The 26,580-nt window shown below is 34.5% G+C and overlaps 1 protein-coding gene across 13 annotated transcripts in view; it reads left to right on the top strand.

The window, feature by feature from the left end:
* Nucleotides 1-26,580, top strand: part of LOC147077972 (uncharacterized) — a 114,146-nt gene that overhangs the window by 85,297 nt on the left and 2,269 nt on the right. For 4 of the 13 annotated variants that reach the window (XM_085961050.1, XM_085961047.1, XM_085961046.1 and 1 more), the window contains 12 exons: nucleotides 313-423; nucleotides 3,008-3,145; nucleotides 4,018-4,140; nucleotides 5,411-5,542; nucleotides 9,161-9,292; nucleotides 10,131-10,265; nucleotides 16,742-16,870; nucleotides 21,086-21,223; nucleotides 22,020-22,151; nucleotides 23,261-23,398; nucleotides 24,124-24,258; nucleotides 24,964-25,023. In XM_085961050.1, the coding sequence (XP_085817176.1) occupies nucleotides 313-423; nucleotides 3,008-3,145; nucleotides 4,018-4,140; nucleotides 5,411-5,542; nucleotides 9,161-9,292; nucleotides 10,131-10,265; nucleotides 16,742-16,870; nucleotides 21,086-21,223; nucleotides 22,020-22,151; nucleotides 23,261-23,398; nucleotides 24,124-24,258; nucleotides 24,964-25,023 (1,503 nt within the window). Of the gene's footprint in view, nucleotides 1-312; nucleotides 424-3,007; nucleotides 3,146-4,017; nucleotides 4,141-5,410; nucleotides 5,543-9,160; nucleotides 9,293-10,130; nucleotides 10,266-12,933; nucleotides 13,054-15,222; nucleotides 15,355-16,741; nucleotides 16,871-19,496; nucleotides 19,626-21,085; nucleotides 21,224-22,019; nucleotides 22,152-23,260; nucleotides 23,399-24,123; nucleotides 24,259-24,963; nucleotides 25,024-26,580 lie in introns of all 13 variants that reach the window. The other 9 variants (XM_085961040.1, XM_085961037.1, XM_085961044.1 and 6 more) reach the window with 6 other exon arrangements.

The following is a 26,580-nucleotide window of genomic DNA, read 5'->3' as shown; positions in this document are numbered from 1 at the left end:
ATATAATTGAATAGATAAAGTTAGATACCAATATATACCTATATGTTTTAATAATATCTTTAACCAGTTCTATGCCTTCAGCGAGTCATCTCGCTCTCGTATGATGCTGTGATCGACAGGCCGCACATACAAATTTAGCGAGTTATCTCGCCCGACTTTAAACTCAAATTACTCGCCACTGTCGATTGATTTGCATAATCTAAAAAATTAAACACACAGTGACATCTGTTTGAATAATTATGAAATACTAAGCAATATCTGCAGTCTGTCAGACCCCTAACAATGAATACCGTTAACTTTGTATTCTTTTAGTTCCAGAATGTACTGATGGTGATACAATGATGGATGATTGTAATGTCTGTCACTGCAGTGGCGGCGTGTGGGCTTGCCCATTAAGGGGATGCCCAGAAAGGAACAAACGAGGTAAAGTAAAAGATACACTTAAGTATGTATGATCACGGTAGTGGTCATATCAAAAGAAACTATCAATACTGAATATCAGAATTAAAGTATTGGTCAACAAATATTGATATTTGTAAGAATCGGTATCATATGATTCGGGATTTCGACCATTCAGGATTTCGGCTTTCGGGATATCGTCCGGCACCGTTTACTTTCAATAAAATACCACGATCGTCACGATAAAATAAGTTACATCGAGATGATTGTGATACGATAGTTTTAAAACATAAATTTCGACATTCTACCGGCGAACAAATTTTTTACTACGGTGGAATCACAGAACAGATTAATAAATAGAAATCTGATAGGCTATAGGTATATACCCTAATGGGCTGGACACATAGTTCGAAGAAGGGACAATCGTTGGACAAATCTAGTCATCCAGTAGTACCCAAGAGGTACAAAACGTCCGTAAGGTAGACCTAAAGGCCATTGGATCGATGAAATGATTTTGTTGCGGAAATCCGTGGCAACACAACGCATAGGACCGAGAGAAGTGGAATCTGCTTGGAGAGGCCTTCATCCAGCAGTGGATAGATTCAGGCTGATGATGATGATGATAATACCTCAATACACTACATTTTGATGTTAGACGTTCATATTATGATCCTTTTAGAATCGAACATAGTGACATAATTAATTAATGTCCACAGAACAGATTGACAAATAGAATTTCGATAGGCTATATATATCCCAATACACTACATTGCGATGCAGAGTTTAGAATGTGTGAGTGTCCTACAAAAATGAACCACACATTATAGACGTGCAATAGTGTGTGTTGAAACCATGGCTCCTACATCCTGAAACGTGCCCCCAGAAGGACAATTCACGAACGAAGCAGTAAAAAACACCGCTTAACTGAAGCATGTAAAATTTTTAGTTTTATAGGAGATATTGAGTGTGTAGAGCTTCGAACGACATCAATACGTGCGAGTGAGAAAGCATTCAGTATGCTTATACCTCATGTCCATGCGTTAGAGTAAGATAGAAAGTAAACATGCTAAAACGGATCGTTTGTGAATGTCATAGAAATTAAATAACGTTTTTATCCATTTTGGTAATGACTTCATATTTAATCAGTACTTACTGTTAACGTTTCATGATTAAATCATTCATTGTTGAAGTACGTAGCCAATTAATCTTTCAACAGGCTAGTTACGTCTACAATATAACAATATTACAACACGGAATTTCCGTTGTATTTTGCAAACAAACATGTGTGTTTCTGTATTACAAAATCACGATAAATATTCAAGTGAGAATTTAAATTCAAAATAATACTTTCAGCGGTAATAGAAAAAATAGAATAACAGCCTGCTCACTACGTACAAATTTTTGACGTTTAATAATATGTCAAAGTCAAACGGATAGTTACTAGCGCCTCTACCGGCAAAGCGTGTATACTAAATTGCATACTGTACCCCATAGACTAATATACTATATGCTGTATCCGACACCACCGGTTGACATTTAATATACTTCGTTGTAGTAGGTTTGCGCTTAGGTTGTGCAACCGGCAATACTGCTTCATTCAAGAATTGGCCTTCAGGCCAGGATCATTGGCGGCCTCCCTACCTATCGCTAAGGTTAAAAGCAGTCTGATGCTCTACAGTGGTGTTTTCCAAATAGTGTTTGAGGTCAAATAAAATTTAGTGCGGATTTTTTAACACACAGCAACCAAAAATTGCATCGCATAACCATATTATATTTTAAAATGGGAATAAACCCGAAGAAAAATAGTGCCGACTTTTTTTACTACTTATTAGAGTAAATTTAAGATGTGTGTTTATCTCATTTATCTGGTCGACCGCCACGCGGGACTCCCCCTCTGCCCGGGCCCTTAGGCTAGAGCCCTGTCAGCCCCCCCTTGTGGGGCCCATGGTTGCCACCTTCAAATACACCAATATTGTATGAGCATCAGTGCATACACCGAGAGTAGTTGTCAGAACGAAGTATAAGCGTATTCTTGACGCGTATTCTTCCACACTCGAGATCGGTTGCTTGTTTCTCCACACCCATTTCAGTTCCCATTACTTCTGAGTTCCCTGGTAATGTCATTACGCGTGGTGTAGATGAATGTCAAATGTCTTAATTACACTTAGGTATCCATGTATGTGTAAAGTGCATAAATTCTCCACATTATAAAACGACTATATTTTGAATTAGCAGTCATTAATATATTATCATGTCGACCTGGAAATCAGCCGATTGTGTAACTAAATAATTTAATTATGATATTTAACTTTGTTTACATACAGCCGTAAACTATCCTGGATTTACTTGCAATCCTGGGGTGAATTTCAAAGATAATCATAATACTGGATGACTTATATTATCTATGAGTTATTGGACGACAATTAATTTTGTTTCATCTGTTCAGTTTCTGGTGTCTACACTATTTTTTCTGTGTTCACAAAAACGCTTCTACTGAAAAAGATAAAAATATGACTTATGTGGTTTTATACCCCACCCCGGCAGTAGAAATATTAACTGAATATTTAAAAAGTAATTGATTAAATTAATTATATGTCTTCATTTACAGACGTGAATGATCCTGGATTTACTTGCATTCCGGGGGAGAGTTTCAAAGATGAAAATGATTGCAACACTTGCCGCTGCCAAGCTGATGGGAAAAGTGCTGCCTGCACAGAAATGTTGTGCCTCGACAGAAGTAAACGAGGTGCCTATCAATGTATTATAATCACACTTGTATCCTTATTAATTAGTCTGAAACATCAATTCCCATTATTTCTGAGTTCCCTGGATAAAAATATTATGTAATAATATTAGAAATTCACTCTGCCCAAATATTTGGGTTTGTTTTCACACTTTATAAAATATACACTATAAGAAGTCTGCGCAACGACTGAATGATTTGTCGAATAAATCGAATCGAAAATCGATCGTTTTGAATCGTTGTATTGATAAAATATTATGATTAAACATAAATATATACATACATAATTTTTAAAAACACTTTCTGAGAGAATATATTATAACCAATATAAAAAATCTTTTTTGAAAAAAAGTAAGCCACCCGACAGGGAATGGAACCCTGTATCTCCCGGGTTTACGCCCCATCCGTCGCAATTACCAATATGCTACGAAGTGACATACTTATTGCGACAAATTTTAACTATTGGCCTTTTTAATACCCACTCATCAGCGTTCCTCGAAATCAAGCTACTTTGGCAATCGATTTTTGTTTCTTAAATCAAAGTAGATACCTATACTTCGATTACTAACTGAAGTCGTGGATTTCTCCAATATTTTTAATGTAACTTACTTGAACTTGCGTATAATTTATAATAAATTTATAATATTAATTTATAAAAAAGTATATACATAAAGTACATAAATATTACAGGCATACAGTGTACATTACATTAAGTGAGTTCTCATGTATTACGTGAAGAAAATTATAAGGAGTGCAGTGCATTTGTATGGTGTGTTAAATGCAATCTTGATTTTTTTATTAAAATCTCCAAACATAATTAAAATTTTGAATATGGTGGATGCTCTAATTTATAATTACCTTTTCATATCATTTAGAAGTGACAAAATGCACTCCCGGTGAAAGATTTCTTGAGGACTGCAACTCGTGTGTTTGCTTAGAGGATGGGTCAGCGTTTTGTACAAATCATCAGTGCGGAGAATTCAAAAGAATTAGACGAGGTAAAATCTACCGCTATATAGTATACGGTTACTCGGCCACCCTTGTCCAAAATTCCAAAAAGATGCCTTTCCCCGTTGAAATGACTAAGTATCAAGAATATTAAAAACCTTTAAACAAATCGGTTGTCATAACAGATTAATAAATCCCATTACACTACATTTTGACGCAGGGTTTTGAATGTGTGAGTGTCATACGAAAATGAACCACACATTATAGACGTGCAATAGTGTGTGTTGCAAACGTGAGTTAGAAAATTTCCAGTATTTAATACTGTCACCAGTTTGTGTACTCAAGTCTCGGCATGCTACTACCCATACTCAGTACATGTGGCCCAATAAACTTGTTCCAAGAAACTTGTTAGAAGTTCAAACGCATGCGATGAGATTATCACCGCGACTCGCTATGTACTGTTGGTAGACTTTCAATACTAATGACATTAAATGCGCGCGAGTGAGATAGCATAATACACGTATGTCGTACTGTGATATACTCAACTGTCATTGGCCTCATTGCTCTCTCTTTCGTCCCTGTTGTAAAGTTGGTATAGTGAAGGACAGAAATGGTGACAAGTTCATTTTATAGTAATAATATGGAGTTAGTTTTAGTTCCAGTTGAATATGAGATTGATAAGTATTTACGCGTCTATCTGGTTTCGTCACGTCGAGTTTATCGATTTTTTAGTATTGTAATTGGAACTTATAAACTGAATTCAAATTTTATGCGTGATTGTGTAAATGGATAATAATTATATAAATAATTTGTGTAAAAATGGCTTCTAAAAAGTACTGACACAGCTTTGCACGCCAAACGCTCTATATAATATCCCAAATTACTAGTAAGTATTTTGGAACAAGTTTCGATACTAAGTATTTTTTTATACTGGTAGTAGTAAGTTTTTCCACCTCTAGTTGCAACCATCAAATACACCAATATTGAATGAACGTCCGTGCATAAACCGAAAGTAGTTGTCAGAATAGAGGACAAGCGTATTCCCATATTCTTCCACGCTCGAGATCGGTTGCCTGTTTCTCCACATCCGTTAGGTATATTTCTGAGTTCCCTGGTAATGTCATTACGCGTGATGTAGATGAATGTCAAATGTCTTAATTTTTACACTTATGTATCTATGTATGGTATGTGTAAAGTGCATTAGTTCTACAAATTATAAAATGACTGCATTTTGAATTAGCAGTCATTAATATATCATGTCGACCTGGAAATCAGCTTATTGTGTAACTAAATAATTTAATTATATGACTTTATTTACAGGCGTGAATGATCCTGGATTTACTTGCAATCCTGGGGAGAGTTTCAAAGATGATTGCAACACTTGCCACTGCCGAGCCGATGGGAAAAGTGCTGCCTGCACAGAAAAGTTTTGCCCTAACAGAAGTAAACGAGGTGCCTATCAATTTATTATAATCACACTTGTTTCCTTATTAAAGTGAAAGATTTCTTGAGGAGAGCAATGTTTCTTAACCTTTTTACATCCGCGGACCGCAAAAAATCAAAAAATGTTATGCGGACCATCAACATTGAAATAAAATAATAAATATTTATATTTACACTATTTTTGAAACAATTGTCGAAATATAATACAACCCCACTTCAAATGTTGGGTTTCTAGGTAAACCACGCCCCCTCCTTCTATGAAACGATTTATGACTATATACAATAGTGTCATTCATTCCGGAAATGACTTGTTAATTCATTGTGGACCCTTGTAGGTAGGTGCAAGAGATCTGCAGGATATTTATTGCTTGAAATTTAATATAAGCTTTTAAAAATGAATACTAACTATTTTGGAACTGCAGAAAATTTTTGTGGCCCACCCAAAAATCTTCGCAAAAATCACCGGTTAAGAATCCCTGTTTTAGAGGATGGGTCAGCGTTTTGTACAAATCATCAGTGCGGAGAATTCAAAAGAATAGTCGAGGTAAAATCTACCGGTTTATAGTATACAGTTACTCGGCCACCCTTGTCCAAAATTTCAAAAAGATGCCTGTCCCCGTGAAAATGACTAAGTATTAACCTAACGTAAAGTAAAAACTTTTAAACAAATTGGTTGTCATAGAATAAATTTTTGTAGGTCCATAGAGATAAAAATGTAAACATCTTTTCAAAAGCTTTATAGGTAATTTTACATTAAGTATCTACATATAAATCGAACTTCAATATTGGGTTCATGTTAAATAAACTAACGCATTCTAACCACTGCAATGATACACGAAGCGGACTCGTACTGCGATCTCGCGCATGCACAGTGCAACAAAACGATCTGTCATCCATAAGCGCTATCTATATGCTGCCAATGGTACTTCTTATTATTATAATATATAATAATATTAAATATTATTTAATAAAATTACACTATGTACCTATTTTAAAGTATGGTATTAATTTTATTATAGTAGTAAAAAGGTATAGTACATATCGTAGTAGATTTTTGGGTTTCCACCGTGCGTTTTTCTTCCTTCTTTACTCGACATTTCGACGGTCTCGGCGGACTCAACGGTCCGAATATGTTAAGACCAGTAAAGGACTCGCAACCTTTGGACTCGGCAGGTGTATACCAGTTAAACTGTCGCGGATGCCCAAAAAAGTATATAGGCCAAACTTCTAGAACAGTAAAGAAGCGTGTGAGTGAACACGAGAGGGCATACCGACTTAAACATTACACGATGTCAGCAATTGCCGAGCACTCGATGGATACAGGACACAAATTTGAATTTGAAACCAAGATATTGGGTCAGAATAAAGGATATTTCGCACGATTGGTAAAGGAGACCATTGATGATGGATGATGGATTACGGTTAAAAATGTCATAGCTTCCGGCACTATCAGCAAAATCCAATATTCGAGCCGGTATCCCTGGTCGTAACGATTGACAGATTGCTCTAAGCAACATTTGCTCTTAGCTAATCGGATTCCTTTTGACATTATTAGAGCAATGTTAATTACATTCACATACCTACATTACATTTTCATCATAAAACATAATATCATCTCTTGATAATGCCCTCTGCAACGAGCCCGAAACGTCGAGTAAAGAAGGAAGAAGGACACACGGTGGAAACCCAAAAATCTACTACGATAAAAAACAACCGTGAAAGCCTCAAACATTATATAGGTATAGTACAGTGAAAATATCGCAAATTTTCAATAAAAAATAAAATCTAAGCTGTTTGGACAAGGTGAACAATATTACTAACCTCCTATTTAAAAAAAAAAGTCTTTTGACTCAGCAGTTTGCTCTTCAATAATTACGTACATATCGAACATGGTCGTATTCAGCGTTCTCAACTTAGCGTTTTTCTTGCCAGTTCTAGCATTTTTCATAGACATCTAGCTTAGAAAAAATGCATCTAGCTTATTGCGTTTTTTGATGCCTTCAGCTTTAAATGTGCTGAAAATAACCGAGATTTTAATTTTATTTATTCAGATATTTAATGACGGTAGGTCGGTACGGTACGGACGGTAGGTAGAATATATTATATTCTTAAATAATATGTAAATGAATTTTTGTCTAGTAATTTTTTTCATCTAGCAATATTCCATTCCACTGGTAACTTATTTATATATATATACTTACTTACTGCCATCTGGTTGGAATTGCCAAAGTTTTTAGTAACAGATTTTTATAAATTCATGGTAGATGCCTTTAAATATAAATAGATGGCGTAAAAGTCACATTATAAGTGTTATTTTGGCAAAGACATCGCCTTAAGCAATGAAACAATATAAACATTCTTGACGTTATAGTGATATAGTGGTATCAGTTATTATAATATAATGTGTGCTTATGCATGTGGCATCGGATTGACGATTATAGAGGATTCCACTGTTTAGTATTATATTATTGATTAATATTAATAAAACACATTTTTTTTTTGTACTTATTCCACTTTTTTATTTACTAAATTTGGACCAGTTTTGTCCGCCTCAAAGGGACATTTTCAACTAAATAATAAAACAGGTATTTACCAAAACAAAATCATAAAGGCAACACAAATAATCTACTGATACATTGCATTATCCATCCAATAGTATTTGTCACTAACAATTAAATTTAAATTAATGAGATTGGATATTATTTCTTATTAGGTACATCAGCGGGTCTATTCTATACACAAGGCGACTATCGACCGCTAAAGTGATAAAGTGATAGTATTTATAACATATTTGTATTGAGGTATTATAATTGTTACATTAAGTTAGCCGTCTAAACAGACAAAACTGTTTATCTCGCTCTAAATTTTATCACTGCCAAGAGAGGTGATGTTAAAATATAGCACTTATTGCAACAATTACGACCAATTTATTGTAATTGTTACAATAAGTGCTAATACTTTGATACAAACCAACCCTAAGTTTGATAATATTTATCATTTTATTACTTTAGCAGTTGATAAGTATAGAATAAATCCACAGGACACTAAACAAATATTCTAAAATTATTAACATAACACAAAACGAAAAATGAAACAAAAAGTATTTACAATAACATTCCAATATTATTACACAAATATTTACGATTAGGTAGTCAATATTTAATAAAATAAAAATTTAATTAATCTATTTAATTTAATCACAATAAAATAAAACAATAAATAAGTACACTCTATAAAGTTATGTTCAATCAATGAATATTAAATAGGATATAACAACGGAGAATGTATCAGTGCATAAAACGAGAACAGTTGTCAGAACAAAATACAAGCGTATTCTTGGCACATGTTTAAGTTTATCCCATATTCATCCATACTCGAGATCGGTTGCGTGTTTCTCCACACCTGTTAGTTATTTCAGTTCCCTGGTAATAACTCATTACGCGTGTTGTAGATGAATGTCAAATGACTTAATTACACTTATATGTATCTATGTATGTGTAAAATACATAAATTCTACACATTATAAAATGATTGCATTTTGAATTAGCAGTCATTAATATATCATGTCGACCTGGGAATCAGCCGATTGTGTAACAAAATAATTTAATTATATGACTTCATTTACAGACGTGAATGATCCTGGATTTACTTGCGATCCGGGGCACACTTTCAAAAATGATTGCAACATTTGCCGCTGCCGCCGCGATGGGAAAACTGCTTCCTGCACAAAAAACGTGTGCCTCGACAGAAGTAAACGAGGTACCTATTAATTTACTATAATCACATTTGTTTCCTTATTAATTAATCTGAAACATCAATTCCCAATATATACAACCACTATGAATACATCTAAGAGTTCTTATACGTCTTATATAAAATGGATAAAGGAAGTTCTAACACTAAAGACATTTATGGCACTGCAACCCTCGGCAGGTCTTGGCCTCCATCAAAAACTTCCTTCATCACGCAGGTTCGAATCCTGCTGGGTTGTTGTTGGCCTATTGGTTATATATTTCTCAGAAGTATTTTTAAATCATGTATGTTCAATAAAAAAAAGTTTACATTCTTAAATCTTGTGAATTAATCGTTGAATAAAAAAAAGTTAATTATTCATTTTTGCTTTGTTACTTTGTACTCTGTTCATTTTGACATGTCACTCACTAATGTAATGTGTTCGGACACTTTTCAGTTCCTAATCATTTAGTGGTAACTAAATCTCTCGTCACTTGTCTAAACTACACGGCTAATCCGAACCGGCCTATGAGGCGGATGACGCCGGTCCAGTTAATCATATATATTAAAAGTTGGATTAGTACGACAAAATTGCATTTTATTAAAATTAATAATAATTACTCTGTTATAATTAAATAATTCATGTATATTGGATTAGTAAAGGCAAACATTGAGAAAACCGTTATATTATTTGACACATTAATAGAAAATTTAAAATTCTATATACTTACCTAATACAGATTAATTATAACAATGGGATTCATTAAAACATTTTTTCTGAATCCCCTTATTGTGCTTTGAAGTTTAGATCCTTAGTAAAGTTATTGAACAGAACATAAATGAAGTTTTTAAAAATTCATTGCAGCAATTGACGTAAATGATCCCAACTTCACATGTACTCCAGGAGAAGTATTTGCAAATGACTGCAATAGCTGCAGATGTGCTCAAGATGGGAAAGGAGCTATATGCACGCGCAAGTTTTGCGATCGCAGAAGGAGAGGTAGTAAATTTACCTAATATGAATTTTACCAACTAGACATCATTTAGCATTGTTGAATGTTTTAAAATCTATTACAATAACATGTAATATATCAAAGCAGTCAAGTTCAAGTCTGTCTGTCTTCAAAGATGGATTCTTTGAAAATTATTTATTTGAGGGATACACTTAAATATTGAATACGATCAACGTTGTCGGGACAAAGACTCTAAGCTACTCGTACCTAAGGCACTAGTGACGCGCAGCGCGAGTCGCGACAGATGTCGAGAGCAACTATAAGGTGATAGATCTTCTTTCAAGGAAAAAACACAGAAAAATCAATTTTATAATGAAATGAAAACACTTATAATATTTAATTTTAATAATTTTGATGTTAATAGTAAAATGTAATCCAAAACCGCAGTACCCCCAGATATAATATCCACGAGCCGCCACTACTTATAACTAAAAATTTGGCACGATCCGGATGTCGGTTGTTTAATTGATACCTACCTTCATTTAATGCTCACAAACCGATAGCTAACATTAACACAATTTGATAAGTATTTCATGTAAGAACCACTAGTTAAATGCAGCGTAATTAAGTAGGAAGCCTTTAGTTTAATTGGTAAAGCACATTGGCGCAAATCCAGCGGTTACAGGTTCAAGTCCCGTCCGGCACCGTATTTTATTCAGAAAATATTTTTTCTAGTGGTATATAAAGGTTGGTATGTATTAACTTTCATTATTATTTTAAAATGAGAGAAAAAGCTATCACACTTTCATTGACATGGACATCTATATTATAATAAGAACATAATCAGAATATTAATTAATTTAATTGTATAAAATTGGTCAGCATGCTTTCGCGAATGCGTATATTTCTCAAATAAAAAATATTTTAAGGTGATTAATTTTGGGATTATTTAGTCTTAAGCAACGTTGACACGGTCCAAGTGCCAGAGTGCCATCCAAGTGACAGCTTCATACTAATTTTATTATTCCTATACAAGCTAACTTGGATGGCACTCGGTCCAAGTGTATTTGGATCGTACTTGGACCGTGTCAACGCGACAAGAGCACACTCGCAGACCCAATCAGATTCAACGATTGTCGTGAGCATTTGTCGATTTTAAATATCAATTACACGGAACAATATTCACCTACCAACTACAATAAAATTTGATTGGTTTATAATATACGCTCAGTTACTAGTATGAACAATTATAATTAAAGCAACAAATGAAAATTAGGCAAGTAAAGAGTTGCCGATTGTAATTACTAGGATATTATTTTTGTTTTGTATTTTTATTGTTTGTTTAAATAATGAATATAGTCAGGCAGCCTTTATTATGTAAATGTCAATTTTGTGATGTTATGTCAAACGCAAGACAGGACACGTCACGTGTGGCCACACTTGGAAGCTCAGGATTAATTCAGATATATTCGTACATTCTCGATAATCTACGACTCAGAAGTGACTTATCACGATTGGGGGCGACCGTGGCTGACGGTCAACCTAAGAAACTGCCAATGTAATTTGAGCTTTACAACCAAACGACTGCATGATCATTAAAGTCAAAGGGTCACGGTGGCCGCGCGGCTTAAGCGTTGGACTAACACACCGTGGGTCCCAGGTTCGAATCCTGGGTCTGGCAAGTACACATATTGTTTTTCAATTTGTGTGTGAGTCAGGGTATGGACCTAATAGGTTGAGCATGTGGCTGACATCCATTTCTCGTAAAAAACAAAATCTGTTAATACAAACCTCTACTCTGTGGAGGCCATTGATATACTATTAGATGAGGAGTTCCCATACAAGTGTCATTTTAAAAATGTACCACAAAAGAAGTATTACGAATATCGTCTTATAATATTTCCTTGTAGGTATAATGCGTTAAGACCGTTAACATGGATTCCCGAATTTCACCCGCATTGCCCTAGCTGTAAAACTAAATTTGCGTTCTTGGAATAGTGACCCTAAGGGTGTCTGCAACCCAAAGCTTGCAAGCTACCAAAAATTCATGTCTGAGCGGACAGCGCAAGTCGTCATGCGCTGACTATTAGTTAGAGTAAGATGCAAGCTAGATCGGGCTTTCTCATAATTATTGCCAGGTCGTTTTCGAGACAAATATTAAGTGTGCTTATATCGAGTTAAGTCCACTGATATTAAAACAGTATGTTTTAACACTGGCCGAGTCGCTGAAAATCGGGCGTCATTTTAAGAAGCATATAATTCATCCAGTAGTATATCAATGGTGGAGGCCCATATGAACCTATTAGGATCGGACATGGTCGAAGGAAAAAGAAAATTTACTAAAATATGTGTCAAAATTGGCCACCTGTACTATTAATTAGTGATATTTTTATGAATAATCTAAAAAGGTTGTATAAGTCCCCCTTGAAAATTGGAAGCTATAACCCTAAGTTAGTTAGTATAGGTAAATCAGTAGGTTTACTCTATACAGTGGCACATGGGCATTGCAAAAACGACTTGCAGTTGTATTTCAATACAGCCTTGAATTGCCTATGGTGCCACTGTAGACTGATTTGCATATAATAGATTGGTAAAATTGCATGCTTTTGCACTGTGTCTACATTTTTATACTATTCTCCTTCATTAATACACTACATTCCATGACCGCGCAACAGTTAGCCGCCACTGATTAAAGCCATGATTGATTTGATTCAGATGCACAATGCACTCCCGGTGAAAGATTCAAGGATGAATGTAATTATTGCGTTTGCGGAACGTCCGGAACGTTTGCCTGCACCTCAATGGAATGCTATTTCAGGAAAAAGAATAAACGAGGTAATTTGATGTTGCGGGTACTATGGTAGTTCATATTTATCATAGTACGTGGAATTTGGTCATTCGTTCAACTTGTAATTTAGGGTTAGCAGAAAAAAGATGTAGGTACATGGAAAGCATCGTAAACTCTCTTCACTGGATCCAAATTCGGTTCTTTAAAAAACAACATACTTACTTATATCTTATTTAAATTGTAAAACTCTAAAATTTTAAAGTCCTCACAGCATTTTTATCAGTGGGGCATCTTGCTATTGCACTACTGTTATAAGCATTACAAGCAGTGAGGTTTGATTTTTTGTCAAACAAAAATCGTACATTGCCCACCTTCAGTTTGGACTCACTTGTATTAAAGTGATATAAAATCTCATTGCTGAAAACCACACCATACTAATCAGTTGACACCTCATTGGCTGCATACCATTTAATACCAATACGCCAACCAATAAATGGTTACAAATGCTTTATGAACTGAAGGGGTCCCTATAAAAAGATATGCAAAAACAAAAATCTTCAGGAGAGAAGAAAAACACATATTTTGAATATAATTTTTATTATGAATTACAGTGACATCTAATTGAGATGCCTCAATATTTTAATTGGAATGTAATTGGAACTAGATTCTATTATATATATTCGCTTTGCAATTTGGGTAATAGATGTCTCTATGAAATCACAACTTTTGATGACGTGATCCCCCTTAAGCGAAATAAATACAACAATTTCAATGTCTCATGTGTATATTTTGAAAGACAAGCATTTTCTTATTCTAAAAATAATATTTTAATATAACACGTAATTGAGCAAACAATAAAAACATAAAAAAAATATAAAAAATCAAATTGTACATTGCATGTAGATCCCTCTTCCACGTTAGCCAAGCTTTTCGAATGAAATTTGATAAAAAGTATGGCGATATTATGAAAATTAAATTCCCACGCTGTTTATACCGTTATATAAGCCCTTTAAATACAATAAAATCACTTTTGATACCAATGTATTATAATACACCCTTTTTATATATTATGACCATTTTTATAGGGACGTCTTCCTTTCAGAAATTGTGTAGGTATGCATCAAATTTATGTGAATTTTAAAGCCTATCTTATATGGTGAATCAATGGTTACATTATCCTTGATACCAGCCAGTCTTCTTGCATATTCCCATATTGTACTTCTGCAGCTTTGCTAAGAATTAAAAAATCAAGGCAATATCCTGACTCTTTGTGTGTCTCCGCCAAGTTTAACTTCACTTTCTGAAAATTCTTTTGAATTTTTTCTTCCATGACGTAATTATCCGTGAAATTCATGCATACAAAATCATGACTGATTGTAGCAATATCATGGCTCGAAATGGACCGGAGCGCCGTTCCAGTTCGTGAAATTAGTAAAACTATCGCTCCGTCTCGTGGAAAAAATATTTTGACTGAGTTAGATAGGCCATATAATATAAAATTTAACACAGTTATTTTTATAAAATACACATCAAATTTGATTACTGAGGCAAATTTGATAAAAGTGACAAGTCCACAATTCAATATTTTCGGGAAACAACGTTTTTATGTTTCAAGCTTTAATTATTTGTTTTAACGTGAGATTATTTTTTCCGTTGTATTCTATGTCGAAATTAGAACCAAATGGCAATTTCTTTCAGCTGATAAACTCTTAAAAGTAATAAATATAGGCAAAATAAAATTGGACGTAGCACTATTTGTAGCTCACTTTTTAATTTACTCCGCATAAGACACATATTTCCGTGGCACTGTCATGAGTTTATCGGATGCTACAGCATGAAAGACGCCCTGTACAATATTGAACGTTCCCTTATTGGTTGACTTAAAATATTTTTTTTCGTAGGGTTATGTCGCGTTTTGGACTTTATAAATCAATACATATTGTGTAAAATTATACAAAGAATACGTGCATATTTTTTTCTCGATTTTGACCAAATGTGGACTTATCGCTTTTTGGAATTAGACGCCGCACTATGTAAATATCTACAGAAATTGTTGAGCGCTCCGGTTCGTAAACTTTTCCATTTCAAGCGCTGAGCAACATAACCACACATACATAGTCTGTGTTCTCAGTTTAGTCCCAGTTGGAGCATTGGTCATATGGACATCACACGGCACATATAATAATTCGCTCATCTTAATTATGACTTATTTACAGCCGTGTACAATCCGAGAAATTCTTGCACACCAGGTGAAAGTTACCAAGACGATTGCAATACTTGTTTGTGCAGTTCTGATGGGACAAAAGCTTTCTGCACAGAACTGTTATGCCCTAACAGAAAGAAACGAGGTGCATATTAATTTACTACAATCATGTGAGATTGATTACTGAAGCGGTGTTTTATAATATAGACATTATATCATTTTCTTAGGCCACGTGAGCTTCCGAGTTGGAGCATATGAATATCATGGTGTACTTTTAGGACTCTCTATCACTCGTCAGTCTTCTCATGTCATGTCAGTATCCCGTAGCTTTGCCATATACACCGTGTGGATAGTATTTAGCAGTGGTGAAGGGTGGAGGTAGGCTGTCAAGATCCGCCATAAATAGCGGACATTAAACTTTGTCAATCATAGCTATTTGTTTTCATTGAAATAAGACTACAATTTACAGATGGTGTTGGTTGGTTTTTAAATTTCAATTAAACCTTGCGAAGACAATGCCATAATAGATAATAGTCAAAAAATACTCGTCTATCTATGAACTATCTAAAATTATGCAATTAAATCATTCATAACTTTTTATATTTTATAGATAGAATAATATTTTTTTATCTATTATAGTTTGGTTTAGGCAGGGCTTTATGAATTTAAAACAATGAACCAACAATATATGTATTATGTATTCTTAATCCAATGAATTATAACGAAATTACAATAATAATAATTATGTTATCGGGATTCTTTCGCTTCGATTAATTTTTTAAACTAAGAAGTCGATGCTTTATAATGAAGTGACAGCTGCTATGGAAAACCACAACTGCTCTAAAACATTGTAATATACTGATATCGCGTTTACACGTGATAAATTTCTGCTGACAGTACGTATTATCGCGGCCATCACAAGAAAATGCATGAGTAAATACGTTTTTCAATTTGTGCTTGAGTCAGAGTGTGGACTTAATAGGTTGAGCAAGTGGCTGACATCCATTTCTCGTAAAAACAAAAATCTGTCAATACAAACCTCCACTCTGTGGAGGCCCATATGATACTATTGGGATCGGACATGGTCGAAGAAACACGTATTATTGGGCAAGTTGCAAGCTTGCATGCATGTATCAAAAAAGTTCAGAATCTTCTGAATTTTCACGCAATAATTGGTACTAGCATGGCGGTGCGCATGCGCAGTAGAACGATAGTGGTGAACCTACCGGAAGAAATACGGACTACACCGCACAGAATATTTTCACATCTAGCGATTTTCTACGAACTTGTTAAAACCTATCTGAATCTGTTAAATAGCACCAATAGGATGTCCACATCGCGTCTCGCTTACGTTTGAATAATGAGATTGGCGAGACAGTCAGCACATACTATTATACAGTCGCTATGATACCAAGTATGAAAAGCGTTTCTTTGGATATGTATAATTGGTGGCGACATCTGTGAATATATAAATTTAACAGATGTCTACAAGGTACGTACTTACCTATTATTGATCTATAATCTCTTTTTAGATGTCAACTATCCTGGTTTCACCTGCAAAGCTGGACTGCGATTTAAGGACGACTGCAACACTTGCTTCTGCTCAACCGATGGAAAATCTGCTGCCTGCACTTTCATGGCGTGTCCACCTAAAGGAGAAGGTAAAATACTGTTGAATAATCCAGTGACACCATTAGTCAAAGTATTGCCTCTAAATAGACTCAAAATACCACCCTCTACCATCTTTTAGTCTATAAATTTTATTTAAATTCATTTACCTGCATTATTTTACTATTTTATTCTTGGGGAAAAAAAACGAAAATATTTTAAATTTAGATTAACACATCCACTGACTGTTTGAATTTTTTCAAATTCAAATTGCTATATTTTACATATGGATTCAAGTATTACGTCAGCATATTTTTGGTGATTTTGGACCAACCTCCCTTTTACATGATAAGATAAGAAAAGTGTATACTTCATCCCCCCCCACGGTCAAACATGAGATCATATTTTTATCATATTTAATTTGTTTGCAAAAATTAACGAAATTATATGGAATTATTATTTTATTGTTAACACATTCGCGGACACTAGATAGTCGTCTATAGATGTCGTTTTTTTAAAGTGTGATATGACAGAATGTCTATAGACGTCCTGTGCTGTACAATGTAATACGACATGACGTGTATAAAAGTCGTATTTTGGATTAAAACACTATGTTCCTTATCTACTTGTGTCACAGTGCTAACATATTTCCATTAGATAGTGTCGTATCTTAAGACTTAACTCATTTCTATATACAGTTGAACTTGGTTATTACGAGGAAGATGGGACCGACTGAATTTGGTTGTTATAAACGTTACTCATTATATCAGAGAATAAGTATTTTTAAATAAGCGATCGTCACATAACACAGAAAGTCGCAATTCAACAAAAATACACAATTAGAATTTTTCCCTGGCATGGCATTCATAAACTACAAAAGAAGTTGTTTATTGTAATGAACGCTGGTAGGTACTTAGTGACTTCACTTTTTGACCAAATGTGGACTTATCGCTTTTTGGAATTAGACGCCGCACTATGTAAATATCTACAGAAATTGTTGAGCGCTCCGGTTCGTAAACTTTTCCATTTCAAGCGCTGAGCAACATAACCACACATACATAGTCTGTGTTCTCAGTTTAGTCCCAGTTGGAGCATTGGTCATATGGACATCACACGGCACATATAATAATTCGCTCATCTTAATTATGACTTATTTACAGCCGTGTACAATCCGAGAAATTCTTGCACACCAGGTGAAAGTTACCAAGACGATTGCAATACTTGTTTGTGCAGTTCTGATGGGACAAAAGCTTTCTGCACAGAACTGTTATGCCCTAACAGAAAGAAACGAGGTGCATATTAATTTACTACAATCATGTGAGATTGATTACTGAAGCGGTGTTTTATAATATAGACATTATATCATTTTCTTAGGCCACGTGAGCTTCCGAGTTGGAGCATATGAATATCATGGTGTACTTTTAGGACTCTCTATCACTCGTCAGTCTTCTCATGTCATGTCAGTATCCCGTAGCTTTGCCATATACACCGTGTGGATAGTATTTAGCAGTGGTGAAGGGTGGAGGTAGGCTGTCAAGATCCGCCATAAATAGCGGACATTAAACTTTGTCAATCATAGCTATTTGTTTTCATTGAAATAAGACTACAATTTACAGATGGTGTTGGTTGGTTTTTAAATTTCAATTAAACCTTGCGAAGACAATGCCATAATAGATAATAGTCAAAAAATACTCGTCTATCTATGAACTATCTAAAATTATGCAATTAAATCATTCATAACTTTTTATATTTTATAGATAGAATAATATTTTTTTATCTATTATAGTTTGGTTTAGGCAGGGCTTTATGAATTTAAAACAATGAACCAACAATATATGTATTATGTATTCTTAATCCAATGAATTATAACGAAATTACAATAATAATAATTATGTTATCGGGATTCTTTCGCTTCGATTAATTTTTTAAACTAAGAAGTCGATGCTTTATAATGAAGTGACAGCTGCCATGGAAAACCACAACTGCTCTAAAACATTGTAATATACTGATATCGCGTTTACACGTGATAAATTTCTGCTGACAGTACGTATTATCGCGGCCATCACAAGAAAATGCATGAGTAAATACGTTTTTCAATTTGTGCTTGAGTCAGAGTGTGGACTTAATAGGTTGAGCAAGTGGCTGACATCCATTTCTCGTAAAAACAAAAATCTGTCAATACAAACCTCCACTCTGTGGAGGCCCATATGATACTATTGGGATCGGACATGGTCGAAGAAACACGTATTATTGGGCAAGTTGCAAGCTTGCATGCATGTATCAAAAAAGTTCAGAATCTTCTGAATTTTCACGCAATAATTGGTACTAGCATGGCGGTGCGCATGCGCAGTAGAACGATAGTGGTGAACCTACCGGAAGAAATACGGACTACACCGCACAGAATATTTTCACATCTAGCGATTTTCTACGAACTTGTTAAAACCTATCTGAATCTGTTAAATAGCACCAATAGGATGTCCACATCGCGTCTCGCTTACGTTTGAATAATGAGATTGGCGAGACAGTCAGCACATACTATTATACAGTCGCTATGATACCAAGTATGAAAAGCGTTTCTTTGGATATGTATAATTGGTGGCGACATCTGTGAATATATAAATTTAACAGATGTCTACAAGGTACGTACTTACCTATTATTGATCTATAATCTCTTTTTAGATGTCAACTATCCTGGTTTCACCTGCAAAGCTGGACTGCGATTTAAGGACGACTGCAACACTTGCTTCTGCTCAACCGATGGAAAATCTGCTGCCTGCACTTTCATGGCGTGTCCACCTAAAGGAGAAGGTAAAATACTGTTGAATAATCCAGTGACACCATTAGTCAAAGTATTGCCTCTAAATAGACTCAAAATACCACCCTCTACCATCTTTTAGTCTATAAATTTTATTTAAATTCATTTACCTGCATTATTTTACTATTTTATTCTTGGGGAAAAAAAACGAAAATATTTTAAATTTAGATTAACACATCCACTGACTGTTTGAATTTTTTCAAATTCAAATTGCTATATTTTACATATGGATTCAAGTATTACGTCAGCATATTTTTGGTGATTTTGGACCAACCTCCCTTTTACATGATAAGATAAGAAAAGTGTATACTTCATCCCCCCCCACGGTCAAACATGAGATCATATTTTTATCATATTTAATTTGTTTGCAAAAATTAACGAAATTATATGGAATTATTATTTTATTGTTAACACATTCGCGGACACTAGATAGTCGTCTATAGATGTCGTTTTTTTAAAGTGTGATATGACAGAATGTCTATAGACGTCCTGTGCTGTACAATGTAATACGACATGACGTGTATAAAAGTCGTATTTTGGATTAAAACACTATGTTCCTTATCTACTTGTGTCACAGTGCTAACATATTTCCATTAGATAGTGTCGTATCTTAAGACTTAACTCATTTCTATATACAGTTGAACTTGGTTATTACGAGGAAGATGGGACCGACTGAATTTGGTTGTTATAAACGTTACTCATTATATCAGAGAATAAGTATTTTTAAATAAGCGATCGTCACATAACACAGAAAGTCGCAATTCAACAAAAATACACAATTAGAATTTTTCCCTGGCATGGCATTCATAAACTACAAAAGAAGTTGTTTATTGTAATGAACGCTGGTAGGTACTTAGTGACTTCACAAACCTTGGAGTTTTTACATGCAATTTCAACCATATGCGTGTATACTTTTTCAATATTGTCGGCGAAAACACTAATTAGGTAAGTACTTAGACACTTAACTAGTAATCCGATTTCACCGGCATCGGTCTATGGTCGAATTTTATTACTTAGGGTCGAAAATGTTTTTAAACGATCGATACATTAACAGTTTTATGAGAATTTTTGCTCGGTATATCCGACAAGTAGCTCGTTATAAAAATGAATACATGTATGGAGAAAATCATAAATTAAAATGTCAACGAATGTTTCCTCGTTACACCCAAGATCTCGCTATATCCGTGATCGTAATAACCAAGTGAAGAAACGTGAGAAACGTGACTTTGATAAACCTCAGAAATAATTCACTTCCAACCACCAATTATTCTCCTTGTGAAACAATTCAACAATAAATTAATACACAATATGGATGACTTTGCAGACACTGCTCTACTGTAATATCAAGTCAAAAACCCACGGAATTTAATCCAGGACAAACTGAACATGAAAACATGTAAGCCACTTCACCAGGGCAATTCAATTGATAATTTCTTTGTAATAATATTTTCAGTCACCAATGAAGTAGTCTGCAATCATGGTGACATGGTGTTGGATGGTGACCGATTATGCATCTGCAACAAAGATAACAGATCACTCAACTGTGACCACTCAATTGCTGAACAACCACCTGCGGGCCGGACTAAAAGAGGTATTTGTCCAATATTCATTTTAAATACCTACATGATTTTGAAAAAACCTCAAAAACACTAAGCAAAAATACGATTCAAACTCTTGAGTGCTCTTACCAATTCTTTGCCCTAGGATTGGTTTGTCGAAGCTCCATTTTTGGCGAAATCGAGTTTTTAATGCAGTTCAATTTCTTTTACCCATCGAAATCATTAAAGAGAAAAAAATATTTTTTATTTGAATTAGATATTTTTTGTTAAATGTCTTAAAGCCTTGTCCACATGGCGCGTGCATGTGGACACCTCAATGAGGTCGACTGTACCTCGACCTCGTGCGACAGTAGTCACGGCGCGAGTGCATGTGGACGGCTCAATGAGGTCACATGTACCTCAAACCACAATACAAAACAATCATTTCTTGCTAGTTTGTCTATTGCGTGGACATTTTATAATATCCACAATTTAGAGCGATCACTGCTTAAAGTGCAGTATCTGCTGTTAAATAAATACGAATTCTTCTATAATGAGTAATATCGCAGGATTAGTCTTTTAATTTATTCTAATATAGTTTATCTGTCACTATGTTACATAAAGTAATGAACTTTGTTTTTCGTCACCTGAACATATCACATATTGTCGCTTCCGACAAATCAATCCTAAGGTGTCATATTGAGCTATCGTTTCGTCTATGATTCATGCAAGTTATTACTTATAACTATGCTAATAAACTCCACCAATTAAAACAACTGAAAAATCAGCTACATAATAGTATAACTAATTTAATTCATTATAATACATATTATATGACTTTATTTACAGCGGTGAATTATCCTGGATTTACTTGCAATCCGGGGGAGAGTTTCAAAGATGATTGCAACACTTGCCACTGCAGTCCAGATGGGAAAACAGCTTCGTGCACATTCATGCTTTGCGTCGACAGAAAGAGAAGAGGTACTTTTTCATTTATTTATATGTAATCACACGTTTACACGTCTGATATGATAATTTTGTCAAAATGTTTTATTTTATTTCTACCTACCGGTCACATTTTATATTATATTCTCAATCATCCATATACCAGAATAATTTAAATATATCAGAGTTATTACAAACACTTAATGATCACAAGCCCTGTTATTTAAATTTATACTTAACAGTATAGAATCGAGCTCGGTTATTATAATCACGGATATAGCGAGATCTTGGATGTAATGAGGAAACATTCGTTGACATTTTAGTTTATGATTTTCTCCATACATTTATTCACTTTTATAACGAGCTCCTTATCGGATATACCAAGCTAAAATATCATCAAAAATTTTCTTAAAAATGTTAAAACATTTTCAACCCTAAGAATAAAATCCGACCGTAGACCGATGCCGCCGGAATCGGATTACGTTTATGACACTAGTTAAGTGTCTAAGTACCTAATTGGTGTTTTCACCGACAACATTGAAAAAGTATCCATGCATATGATGGAAATTGAATGTAAAAAATCCAAGGTGTGTGAAGTCAGTTGGTACCTACCAGCGTTCATTACAATAAACAACTTCTTTTGTAGTTTATGAATGCCATGCTTGTTTGGGGAAAAATTCTAATTGTGTATTTTTGTTTGAATTGCGACTTTTTGTGTAATGTGACTGCTCATTTAAAAATACCTATTCTCTGATATAAGTAACAATAGTCAATAAAATTCTGTACCTTTGTGTATAAGCATATAGATAAGTCAAAAGTTGTTTGGAAAATGTTATAGATGTTACTAATAAGTTTAATCACATAAACGCAAATCGCAAAAACACACAAACCTAAGATTACTTAAAAAAATATATACATTAGAATATTCTAATACTGGGTGACTTATATTAGTTATTGGATGACAATTGATTTTGTTTCATTATGCTCAGTTTCTGGTGTCTACAATATTTTTTCGGTGTTCACAAAAAAGCTTCTACGGATAAAGATAAAAATATGACTTATGTGTTTTTATATCCCGGCGTAGAAATATTAACTGAATATTTAAGAAGTAACTGATTAAATTAATTATATGTCTTCATTTACAGACGTGAATGATCCTGGATTTACTTGCATTCCGGGGGAGAGTTTCAAAGATGAAAATGATTGCAACACTTGCCGCTGCCAAGCTGATGGGAAAAGTGCTGCCTGCACAGAAATGTTGTGCCTCGACAGGAGTAAACGAGGTGCCTATTAGTTTACTATGGTCAATTACTGAATAAAACTTTGAATGACACTTGTCAGCAGTGGTGGTACATAGATATGTCAATTCACCCGCCTCGTATCTTTACTTCTAATGACGGTAAAGATCAAACTTAATAAAGCCTTGGAGTCTTAAACTCTCTACCTCGATTTTCATTGATCATCCAGGAAACCGACAGAAGCCCCAGAACAAGTACTTGTACAAATACTTTTTTTTGGTAACATATTTATTGCAAATCATGACAAAAGCATGTATATAAAGATTCCAAACGTGATATCACAGATTTTTTAAAAAGAATTTCAGACTATTTGTAATGATGACATATCTATTATCTTTTTATCACTCTCTTAATAAGTGTCAGCTCCGAAAGGACGGGGGGGCGTGACGTAGGATCTGGTACCCCACCCGGACCAGTGATAGTGTGTCCAAAGCAAGTGTAATAATATATCATCTTGCTTCTTCTTTCGGCGACATGCCGGTAATTGATAACACGGATTACGGCGAAATAGTGTGTTTATTGTCCGGAATACATTTACGAGTACAACAGGTTACAGCATATAAACTTTAAACAAAATATTTATAACTATATATTGAACCCAGAGCCTTTAGATGAAAGACTAGCACCTTACGCAATGGACTACGAGGGCTGGAATAATGGTATTGCAACGAGATTTGTCGTTTTATGAAGATTTCTTATAAATGTTACAGCCGTAAACTATCCAGGATTCACCTGTTCCCCAAAGTCATCGTTCCAAGACGATTGTAACACCTGTAGGTGCAGTGAAGACGGAAAATCAGCATTTTGCACTTTCAAACTCTGCACCGAGGACAGAAAAAAAAGAGGTAAGATTTGCCTCACGTATTACGTAGATTGAAATTGAATTGAATATATTATATAATTTACGATGGCCATTTACTGAATAAAACTTTGAATGACACTTGTCGGCAGTGGTGGCATTTCAAATTCACCCGCCTCATATCTTTCCTGCTAATCATGATCATGGCCACCACAAGGGGGGGCCCGGTGTGTCAGGTCGACCAGTTAAGTTAGATAAACACACCACAAAGTTGCTCAAACAGTAACAAAGTCACCTGCGGGGCACTATTTTACTTAAAGAATGTTAACATTTACAAATATGTCACTATGACATGTAATTCGATGTGATATGATGAGTGATATAAATAAATGATTATTCACGTGTAGAAATTTATTTTAATTATTTTTAGTGTGTTTCCTCATTACTAACATGACTATCTATCAAATATATTGAAGGGTCGCATGTTACTTGTCTATCACAAAAGGGGGTCGTGATCAGTACTTCATAATAGAATGCCGAGTGTCGACAACTCATTAATTCATGTGGATTTTTATAACATAAAAAAATCGCTAAAAATAAATACAGACCAAATAAAGCCTTAGAGTCTTCAATTCTTCATCTAGAATTTCATTGATCATCCAGTAAGATAAATACGTCACCATATAAATATATTATACGAATTGTCCGGAATGCTTGTTGACTGAATGCTTTCTTTTTACTGAATTTGCAGATCTGGAAGGCCATACATCAATGGAGTCTCTAACAAACACCTTAAGCAGAACAAGAAGAGGTGAGAACAGAGATGACTTAATGTATTATTAAGTTTAAAAGCTCATAAGATCATCTGTCATATTCTCAACTATCTAGGTACCAATAATAAAAAAATTGGTCTGACCTACATGTCGGGCATATACATTATATATAATATCATCACCATCATCATCTAGGGTCGATCCACTGTTGAATAAAGGCCTCTCCATAGCTCCACTCCTCACGTTGTTATTATTTATCTCGTAAATTACTTTTTTTTATCATTTTATTAATTCGCATGGCAGGACACCGAGTGAAGTCCCAGTACAAGAGTCACGAATGTTTTTTTTTGGTAACATGTTTATTGCAAATCATGAACAAAGTATGCCTATAGAGATTCAAAACATGATATTACAGATTTTACCTAAAGAATTTCTGACGTCTTGTAATGATGACGTCAGTGGCGAAGGCTGGTGGTAGGCCGTTAAGATCCGACATAAATAGTGGACACTAAACTTTGTCAGTTAGACGTATTTGTTTTCATTGAACTGAGACTACAAAATGTAGATAGTGTTGGCTAGTTTTTAAAATTTAATTAAACTATTATATTACGTAAGCCAAGCCATAATAGATAATAGTCAAAAAATATTCATCCATCTATAAAATATCTAAAATTATACCGTTAACACATTGATCGCCAACTAGTTTTACATAAAATAGTTAAAAAATGATTATTTGTCTCTAAGGTATTATTTGATAGGTAATGAAAGAATAGAATGTTTTTTTTCATTTTGATGATTTTTTTACGTAAATATTGGTTTTTATGATGTGCCGGCCACATGTGTCCGTCGCGGCGCCAACAAGTTAATTTATTCTATTGCGCCGGGCCGGCCACTTCGCCGGTCACCTGTCCATATGTGTTGACGAGAGCATGGTGCCATTTCGCGGTCGAATTATATTTAGATTTAGATAGTATAATAAACAGAAAAGGCACAAATACGGAATAAAAGTTTTCAAATTGGGTAGTATAATATCTGGATACACATAAACTGGAAATATACATATACATACCTTATAATCATTTTTTTTTATTCTATTTTTTTTTTATTTACATATTTTTTATAACTTACATTTTATAATCTATTTAATTTTTATTTTTATATCAACAAAAACACATTTACAATTTAAAAGGAAAACTTTTTTTTTTCATTATGTACATTCTTTACATTAGTGAGCCTATATTTTATGACTGGGAAGACATATTTTCAGGCCAAGTGGCAGTAATATACAGAAGGGCCATGCCGGTCACCGCGTATCGAAAAATGCACTGCGCGCGTGCCCGCCGGCGCTGTAGAACAACTCTAAGGCAGGTCTTCTTTGCCGGTCACCGGTGACCCCCATGGCCCCCTGAACGTAATCCAATGCCGGTCACCGGTGACCCCCATGGCGATCAACGTGTTAAATCATAAGTAATTTTAGATATTTTATAGATAGAAGAATATTTTTTATATGTTATGGTTTGGTAGGCAGGGGGGGGGGGTATCATGAATTAAAAAAAACTAGCCAATACCATCTGCTATCTCCACAGGCTACCGCT

The sequence above is a fragment of the Rhyacophila brunnea genome, unplaced genomic scaffold, assembly GCF_057557595.1.
Source record: "Rhyacophila brunnea isolate RB1 unplaced genomic scaffold, BYU_Rbru_1.0 scaffold_12, whole genome shotgun sequence".
Classification (NCBI taxonomy): Eukaryota; Metazoa; Arthropoda; class Insecta; order Trichoptera; family Rhyacophilidae; genus Rhyacophila; species Rhyacophila brunnea.
Note: the sequence above shows the minus strand (reverse complement) of the source record. Positions and strands in the feature narration are given on the sequence as shown.